We start from the raw sequence: 9,765 nt of genomic DNA on the forward strand, positions 1-9,765 counted from the left end.
CTCTGTGAGTAGTCCAGAGAAGCTTCATGGATTTGGAGCAGTTATCCTCTTGAGGAAGACGGTGATCGACCTCATCACGTCAATACCTGCGTCAATTGGTATCAGTGCGAGGCTTTCTCCTCGGATCTATGGATTCTAGCGATGGGTCCGACAACATTCTCATGGATGGTGCTACATAGAATCATCTTTTAATAGCTCTCGAAGCTACGTAATGAGAGAATCAGTAAGTCATGCAAGGGCTGCAGGCTTCCATCAATCACATGACGAAGACCTTAGGACAACTTCGTGTTCATAGCGGTGATTCGCCCCCAGCAGGTGCTGAAATTCATAATCGGGTTGATCGTAGGGCAATGTTAGCGGTGAATCACAGAATTGCACCCGAGAAGGTGGGATTCAACGACATGATTTCGAAATATCTTGGATGAGGCATTGATCAGATATATCGAACAGATCGAGAATTCAAGATGAAAGTCGATCTTCCTAGTTTTAACGGCCAACTCCACTTCAAGGACTTCTTCGATTTGTGGCTCGAAGTCAAACGCTTCTTCAACTACATAAACATTGAGAAGAGAAGAAAGTTAAACTCGTGATTTACAAGTTCAAGGGCGAAGCTTCAACTTAAAAAGAATAGCTTCAACTTGAAAAGAATAACTTCAACTTGATTGGATAAGACAGATGAAAGCACCAATTCGCATATGGTCGTGAATGAAGTAGTTATTATGTATGTGATTCCTCACTTGAGATTATGATCGGGTATTATTCTAACAAAACTAAAATTATTGGCAGGATAACCGATCAGTAAGGAGTTATGCAGAAAAATTCTTTTATTTATCAGTGAGAGACGATTTCATTGAAACGGAGTTGCGACAAGCCACATGATTCATCAATGGCAGACATGTGACCCTTATGAGAACGAAGAACCAACCCAAGACTTCTAAAGTGGAGAAACAGTCTCTCATAACCGAATATGATTTTGTTAAACAATATGAGGAAATATGAAATATATATGCATTAGTTGAAAAAGAAAAATATATAGAGTCTATGAACATCAAAGAAGATTTGAAATCAATGTTGCAGGAGTTCAAGACGATTGTGCTCAATAAACTTCCTAATAAATTACCTCGCATATGAGATATACAAAACCACATTAATCTTGTCTTAGGGGGCAAGTCTGCCTAATTGCCCACATTATCAGAAAGAATATGAGATCTTACAGGCATAAGTGAATGAACTAATATATACTAGTTAAGTCAAGGAGAGCACAAGTACATATATTTTGTTAACTCAAGAGCCAAATGCAAAATACAATGAAAAAGTTAATAAATATGGGTACCATAAATTAGTTTAGTATCATTTTCGAAGTTATTTAGATAACTCAAGAATGAGCTTTTTCTAAGTGGAGGGGTTTGATGTAGGACGTGACACCGATACATTTCTAGTATGATGGGATTAAAAGAAGGTGGACTGTAAATTGATCATAACTTTTGATTTAGGTATTGTTACGGGGTGCACAAACTATCAATGTTTACTATAAAGGGCCATCTGAGGTGAACCAACCCACAGTGTAGGTTAAATCTGTCCAATTTGTTCGAAAACACATGCTTTCAACTAAAAACAAAAATTTAAGAAAAAATTATTATTAATTTAATTTCTTTTATAGAGTTTTAGAATTTTTTTTCTTTTTAGAAATTAACTTTTAATCATGATATAGTCCTTCTAGGAAAAATTTATTTGCAATTTTTATTTTTAGAAATTAAGCTTTGAAAGAGTTTTATTTGAATTAGGATTTTTATTAGAGTTAGATTTTTGTTAATTTTGATAATTACGAATTTTAGTTTCATATATATATATTAATGGTATAATAGATATATACATATTAGACATGAATCATTAAATTTTCAATATTTTATAATTTATTTCTTTTTTTTTTTTTTTTTTTTTTTTTTTTTTTTTTTTGATGTAACTCATTACATCCATCCCTGCATCACTATCGGTTTGGGCAAAACCAGGAAAATGGACAATGTAAATTTATTGTAATGGGAAAGTCTATAAATCAATTTGGACCGCCAATCACATGAACGCACTTTTGTTTAATCATGCATGCCAACAGTCACTTTGATAGGATAATCAAAGCCATTTCACTACATATGTTTAGAATTTTGGTAACAATTTATGGAGGGTGCATGCTCAACCTTGTTTCCAAACACCCCGGTTTAATGCGACCCACGACATGGATTCCAAACACCCCGGTTTGATGCGACCCACGACATGGAATCATATGCATATCTGTACAGAGACACACAGCCATTTATCATCCAAAGTACAGATGATCTGTTATACACAATTATGAACGTAATCGCCTACTTTCACACGGCCTGTGGCCGCCGTCCTACCCCATAGTTGGAAACGGATTGGCTACTACTACCCCTGCCACTATCCCAGTGGCTGATGGGCAGTGCTTTGCGGGCCCCATTATAAACTATGTCTTTTATCCATGCTGTTCATCCATTTTTACAGTAGATCTTTAAACAAAAAAGGAGAGGGATATAAATCTCAGGTGGACCACACCACATGAAAACAATAGTGATTGGATATCCACCATTAAAATCCTCCTAAGGCCCACTGTACTGTTTATTTGACATCCAATCTGTTAATTAGGTCATATAGACCTAGATGAAGGGAAAAAACAAAGATCTGCTAGATCCAAAACTTTTATAGCCCCCCAAAAGTTTTTAATGGTCAATGTTAAGTAAACACTATTTCCTGTAATGTGGTCCACTTGAGATTGATATATACCTCATTTTTTGTATCATGCCATGAAATGATCTAAAAAAAATAGATGAACGGCATGGATGAAACATATACATCATGGTGAGGCCCACATACAGAGCACCGACCACTAGCCATTGGCTGGTGGCTGGCTGAGCAGCCAATCCGTTTCCCCATAGTTGACCTGCTTATCCTTTTGGCCAAAATGATCTAAACGGTGGGTCCCATCCTGTAGACGATCGGATATCTTGCATCCATGACAGTTTGCAGGATATGGTTGCGTGTTGACGTGGTGGCCAATCGTACATGGACAGGTGCAAGTATTTCTTTCAACTGTCCATTATTTTTCCACGCGCGTGGCCCACCAGTTGATTAAATCACCTAACACACCCCGTTGAACGGTCCAGATCTAGTATTTGGAAGCCTATTCGTGCGTACAGACTGCACAACAATTTGCAGGGAGCCCATGCAACAAAAAGCTCTGTGGGCCCACATTTCACATCCACGTAACATCGATTCTGTCCATCCAAATACTCATGAAAAAAGACCCATCTCAAACTTAAGTGGACCACACTATATAGCGGAGAAGTGAGGATATACACTCCAGTTGTTGAAACCTTCTTGGTGAGACTAACGAAGCTTTGGATCAAGTTGATACCGGTGGGAACCAACTTATGAACTTGTGGAATGGTATATAAAAAATCACGGTCGGCCTCAAAACGGTTTCAATGATGGGAGTCCACATCCCTACTTGAATTTTAATCCACTTGATTATTTTTCTCTCACAATCTAACATCAGTTGGCGCGTAGGATGGACGGACTGGATTTCACACACATATCATGTTAGACCCTACGGAGCTTTTTGTTACAACTTACACGTGCTTCCTCCGAGCTGGTGCGGGAAATTCACTTCCAACAAAAAGCAAAGAGTCTCGAAAGCTCGGATAGCGATCCGTGTCGAACCTCTCTAGTTAATCTGAACCGTCGGTAGTCTCTTGAATCGAACGGTCAATATCTATTCCCGAAAGAAAATTCAAAAAGCATAGAAATTTCATTCTCCCGCCTGTCTCCCTCGCTCCCTACAAATACAACCCCCAAATCCCTCTTTCTCCGCATCTTATTCAAACAACCTAAACTCTCCTACATTCCATTCATCTCTACCAATTCCCATTCTACCCTTTCCTTGCTGATATCACGGACCAATGGCTCGCACGAAGCAGACGGCCAGGAAATCGACGGGAGGAAAGGCTCCACGCAAGCAGCTCGCGACCAAGGCTGCGAGGAAATCCGCCCCAGCGACGGGAGGCGTGAAGAAGCCGCACCGATTCAGGCCAGGAACGGTGGCCCTGAGAGAGATCCGAAAGTACCAGAAGAGCACGGAGCTTCTGATAAGGAAGCTGCCTTTCCAGAGGCTCGTCCGTGAGATAGCTCAGGACTTCAAAACAGATCTGAGGTTCCAGAGCAGTGCTGTTGCTGCACTCCAAGAGGCCTCTGAGGCTTACCTGGTGGGCCTTTTCGAGGATACCAATCTCTGCGCCATCCATGCCAAGAGGGTCACCATCATGCCCAAGGACATCCAGCTTGCCCGTAGGATCCGTGGTGAGAGGGCTTAAATGATTAACGGTCCTGATCTGTCCAATGCCACTGAAGTTTTTAGGTTTTTCTTAGTTTTTATCCTCTTGATTTGTTACATCTTGTAGCAATCTTGGATGTGTTTTTCTTTCGTAAACTTATGAAATTTACAGTGAAATGGATTATTAAGTTGTTAGCCTCTTCTCTCTCTCTCACACGCGCGCACACAATTTCTCCTCCGAGTGAAAAGTATAAAGGGTGAGCTATGCTGATGGTTTAAATGGGTCTGGTGAAATGAAAAATACGGACTGCGCTCTAATGGGTTCGGGCCAGTTTCTGACGAATTACAACCCAAAGGTTTGGCTGTCAATGGGCTGTGCTTGGACCCAGCAAATGAAAAATCTGGCCTGAGACCCTGCCCGAACCTAATGCACCATTCTTCAAGATAATTGAAGCAAGCATGCTGATATCCATTCCCCTTTCATTGAGGAACTCGTGATGGTGACATCGAGCTTTAGTATTCAAAGTACAATGATCAAATTATTGAGCTTTTAATAAAGCCATTAAAATTCAATACATTCTACATGCTAGAGGAGATGTTGAGCATATGTAGAATGGGAATTGGTAGAGAAGCATGGACTCGATTGTGTTAGATATTTGTTAAAGATTCATTTTAGAAAATTTAATTTCAAAGAGTGTTAGGTATTTGTCTAAAATAAGACTTCAAAGTATTTATAAATTCTTTTGTTTGGTGGATGATGTCTTTAATAATACCATGGATTAAAAGATGGTTGTAGAATTTTGGAAGAAATTAGATAGATTGTATATGTTTAAATTGTTGTTGAATTGTTTATATTTGGAAACATAATTATATAATCTAAAAATGGTGGAATGGTTGGACTTTAATGAATACATTAAAGTATTTAATTAAATCTTTTACAAATTGTGATGCATAGAAAAGATAATGGGTGAGGAAGATCAATTTTTCAATTAGATGAAAGCTTGATGTGTCTCTTAGACTAAATACTTGATGTGATCTTCTAATAAAATGCCTCATCAATACCTAAACATAAAAACTTGCATTTGTGAACACAAACCCTTATATGGGGTAGGTGTTGATGATGTCTTAAATTTGTGAACAAGAATGTCTGTTGATGCCATTGATAGAATGCTTGTTGCCATTGAGCATAGTTCCATGCCATTGAATAGGTGCTCAATACCATTGAGAAAATTTGAAAATCTTAAGTTGGTTGCTTGATATTTTGTGGTATCCTATTCGATGCCATTGAAGGAGTTATGCCATTGATGGGTCATCGATGCTTTCGAAGTCCTATTGAAAGTGCTATTAGAAAAATTTAGAAAATTCATGTTTTATTGCTAGATTGTTTTGGTGTTGTGATCGATGACATTAAAGGAGTTTAGTGCCATTAACAATGTATGAAGATCAGGGGTAATGTCATCCTACCATGCCCATGGAACAATGATGAACAACAGGCTTCCTAACTTCATAAAAAGGGAAAGAAATATTCAAAGTCATCAAACCCATTGTAATTTCAACAACAGACCATTAAAGACTAAGAAAAATATTCCTTGAATAATCAAACCACAATCAAGTTAATTCACAATTAAATAATTAAATAAAGTTTCACCTCGTAGCCCTAGCTAAGAGGTTTAGCCACACATGAATGGCCTGAAACTAATACAAGGGAAAAGAAAAATGGAACACAAAGAAAAGGAAAGAAGAAAACACTTAGTTTTTTTTCTCCCACTCACATTCTAGCAGCCCAAGCCACCTCCAGTCCCACGTTCCAACCGGCAGCCCTTTCAATCCCAGCAGCCCTTTCACGTTTTCTCCTCTTTCTTCAAAGCCAAGACCTTCCTCCACGTCAAGCTTTCCTCTGTTCACGGCTACACTCTCCCCACGGCTTCTCACGTTTCTTCCCCCTTTCCTTCTCCATCTTCTTTTGCTTTTATAGACAGGGCCAACCTGTGTGTAACGGCGGTGGATAATACGCACAACAACGTGCATATCACGTTTGAGAACCACCTGCGAAGCGTTTCGCAAAAACTTGCTCCCGCCCAAAAGCCGGTCCCGTTGCGGATTTAACCCTGCATCTGGCTGCATGTCTCTGTTGAAGCATGTGGATGGTCTGGATCATCAATCCGATGGTGATTGAAATCACAAAAGGGGCCACGATGAGCGGCAGCGTCCGGGCGCTGCTTGGACTCTCTGCCTGCGCAGGACCTGCGCTGAGCTACTGGTGGGGCCCATGGTCAGCGTCAGTGAGGAGATCCACTCCGTCCATTGGATGTACAATGAGAAACCGTCCAGGAGTGACCAGATTGGCTCGATTTCGGTGTGGACCGCAAGATCTAACTTATCACCATTTGTCTACCGTTTGGACAGTAATAAACTAGTCGACGCTGTCATCTGGAAGTCCGTCAACGATCAGACAGTCAAGCTTACAGTCTGGATTGAACGATGGTGGCCCACAACGATCCGTAAGATGGCCTCCTGCGTCGGCTGCGCGTGAAGGAAAAACAGAGCTTGTTTCCTTCTCTGTTTATGAAGTCGAGTGGGTGCGGGTCAAACGCAGTCAACACTGCGTATTAGGCGCAAGTGCACATCCAGTGTGTACTCTCTCTCACAAAAATGGGTCCCACCTTGATGCATGTAATAAATCCGCTCCGTCCATCTGGTTCTTCTCATGATTTAAGGCGTTGAGACCGAAGATGAGGTGTATCCAAAGATCTCGGTGGGCCCAAAATCAATGGTTTATGGGTTGCTCTGAGCGTTGGGCCACTTGCAAAGGGATCCAATGACTAAAATTTGACGTGTACGGTTATTTTTGGGTCCTCATGCCACGTATGGAGTTTCGAATGATCGGATGGTGGGAACCCTATGGTCTTGCATTCTGGACACTTTTCAAACCACTTGAGCTTCAATTCCTCGATTTTCTTGGATCCCGGGCGTGCGTTCCGGCGATCTTGGTCTCCTAGGGTCCGTCGCTTGCCTTGGTGACTTGAGGCGTTAAATCCATATTTTTAGTACCCTTTTCCATCAAGCTCGTAAATACGCCCGCATCATAATCATGATTAAATCAGCCGTTAAACAATACTATGTTTGAAAATTCAGGCAATAATAGGGTCCGATATGCAATATTTGACCCTCAACATGGGGTAGGTGTTGATGATGTCTTAAATTTGTGAACAAGAAAGTCTATCGATGCCATTGATAGATTGCTTGTTGCCATTGAGCATAGTTTGATGCCATTGAATAGGTGCTCAATGCCATTGAGAAAATTTGAAAATCCTAAGTTGGTTGTTGGATATGTTGTGGTATCTTATTCGATGTCATTGAAGGAGTTATGCTATTGATGGCTCATTGATGCCATTGATGGGTCGTCGATGCTTTTGAAGTCCTATTAAAAGTGCCATTGTACAAATTTAGAAAATCTATGTTTTATTGCTAGATTGTTTTGGTGTTGTGATCGATGACATTAAAGGAATTTAGTGCCATTAAAAGTGTCATTAAACGTGCATATAAAATTATGCGGAATTGTGTAAGTGCGGAATTTGTTAACTTTTTTGATTGTATTCTTATAGAGGCTATATGTATGGGTGTAATCAGGAATTAGGAGGGTATCTTAGGGCTTTCTAATTCATTCTATAGGTTTTTTTAAGGGCTTGTAAGAGAGATTCTAGGTTTGTTCGAATTAGGTAATCTTTCTTTTTTTGTAATTTTTGCTTTTATATTGCATATTTGTTGCTTTGTACCGTGGCTTTTTCTGTAAGAGTTTTTTCATGTTAAATTTGGTTTGTTTGAGTTTGGACTTAGTTGTGTGATTTGAATACTTTGCCTGATTCATCTTTGTATGCTTCCACGATTCCCCAACAGTAGAATCATGATATATTTACCACAAGTTGAGACTATGTATCTCATCTCATTGATTTTTCTACATAGGATTTTTAATTAACCTTTCACAAATAATTTTACAATCATGGTTATGAATTTAATAGTGTTGAGATCAATTAAGATAACTCTCCTTTAATTAGTGGTTGTTGTGTTAGGAAAAAAAAAAAACTCACCTTCTCCTACGACAATCGAAGGAATCCTTTTCTTGTAACACATAAGGTTTCCTTTGTTAGAATTTGTGAAGCCTAATCATCATAAATGTACTATTCATCTAGTTAGCATTGTCATGGGTTGAGCTTTGCACTGAGATCGTTGGGTGTCGTAGTGGAGCAATGCCCCCTTAGGGATCTAGGGGCAAAGCCCACGGTCCTGAGGGCCATTTCATAATTCACACAATGTTTTATGTAAACTTTAATTAATTTTGGAGTAATATACATTTTATTGTGAGATAGGGAGAGATATAATTTTATTAAGATCTGCTTATTTATTTTTGATTTTGAGCATAGTGGATCGATATGAATTCGAAAATGTATTGAAAGAAAATTATGTAAATCTTTCTATTGTGATTTGCATCTTTTTTCTATTTTTCTTTTGATCGATATTGCTGAGTGCGTAGTTATGAAGGGATCCTTCTCCTAACACCTCTTACATTAGTTATGACATCCATGGTACAAACCAAACACTTGTGGTCATCTATATTATGATTACATAATACCCACAATCGACTTCCTAGGGCACATAATACCAACAATAAATAACAAAGAATCTGCAAATTTCTTGAACAAAGTCCACAATACTTGCTCTAAGTCATAGTGTCTTTCATAGCTTGCACACATAACTTGCCTTCTCCTAATGCTCAAACATAATATTTATTTATTTATTTAGGTAAATTCCTTTATCAAGCTCCATAATGTGGAAAAATATTTTTGACATCCATTTGCCAAAATTTTCTATCCTTAGCTTATTGCAACTGTACACGTATATAATTGTCATTCTTGAGGGGGATTGAATATCTCATCAAAATCAATTTTTAATTGTTACTAAAACACCCCATGGTAATAGTATGCTTTGTACTTAGTCAACGGTTCTATAAGTTGTTTCAATAACACTAATTTTGCATGTCACAGGTTTGATGATTATTGGTCAGAGGTACAAGTTCCTAGATTTTATTAGGTTTCAAAAGGCATTGAATCTTCTCATGCATGTATTGTGACTAGTCACCTTTTTGACAGCTATAGCTTGAAAGGATTCTCGCTCTTTTACCCTGCAAACCTCCAAGAATTACTTATGCTGCCTCTCGGCTATGGCAGGCACCTCATCCGTGTATTTTAGATTTGGCCTTCAAATGCATGATCAGAGTTCCTCACAAAAAAAAAAGAAAAAAAGAGAGGAGAAAACAGCATAAGAGAGGAAATAATATCTTTATTAAAAGAATATTCCCTCTCACATATATATAGTTTTACTGTAACTAAGACGTCTTTTAATTTATATAATAGCTAGGAGCTACA

At 38.8% G+C, this 9,765-nt stretch overlaps 1 protein-coding gene across 1 annotated transcript; it reads left to right on the forward strand.

Annotated features, from left to right (window-relative positions):
- Window positions 1–3,875: 3,875 nt before the first annotated feature.
- LOC131220422 (histone H3.2) lies at window positions 3,876–4,537 on the forward strand. The gene has a single exon (XM_058215340.1). It carries the CDS (start codon window positions 3,972–3,974, stop codon window positions 4,380–4,382), a length of 411 nt encoding a protein of 136 aa, XP_058071323.1. The 5' UTR covers window positions 3,876–3,971; the 3' UTR covers window positions 4,383–4,537.
- Window positions 4,538–9,765: the final 5,228 nt, after the last annotated feature.

This window comes from Magnolia sinica, chromosome 1 (assembly GCF_029962835.1).
Source record: "Magnolia sinica isolate HGM2019 chromosome 1, MsV1, whole genome shotgun sequence".
Taxonomy (NCBI): Eukaryota; Viridiplantae; Streptophyta; class Magnoliopsida; order Magnoliales; family Magnoliaceae; genus Magnolia; species Magnolia sinica.

Coding starts and splice junctions, on each gene's coding strand:
- LOC131220422 (XM_058215340.1), top strand. CDS start 3,972: ATGGCTCGCACGAAGCAGACGGCCAGGAAATCGACGGGAGGAAAGGCT.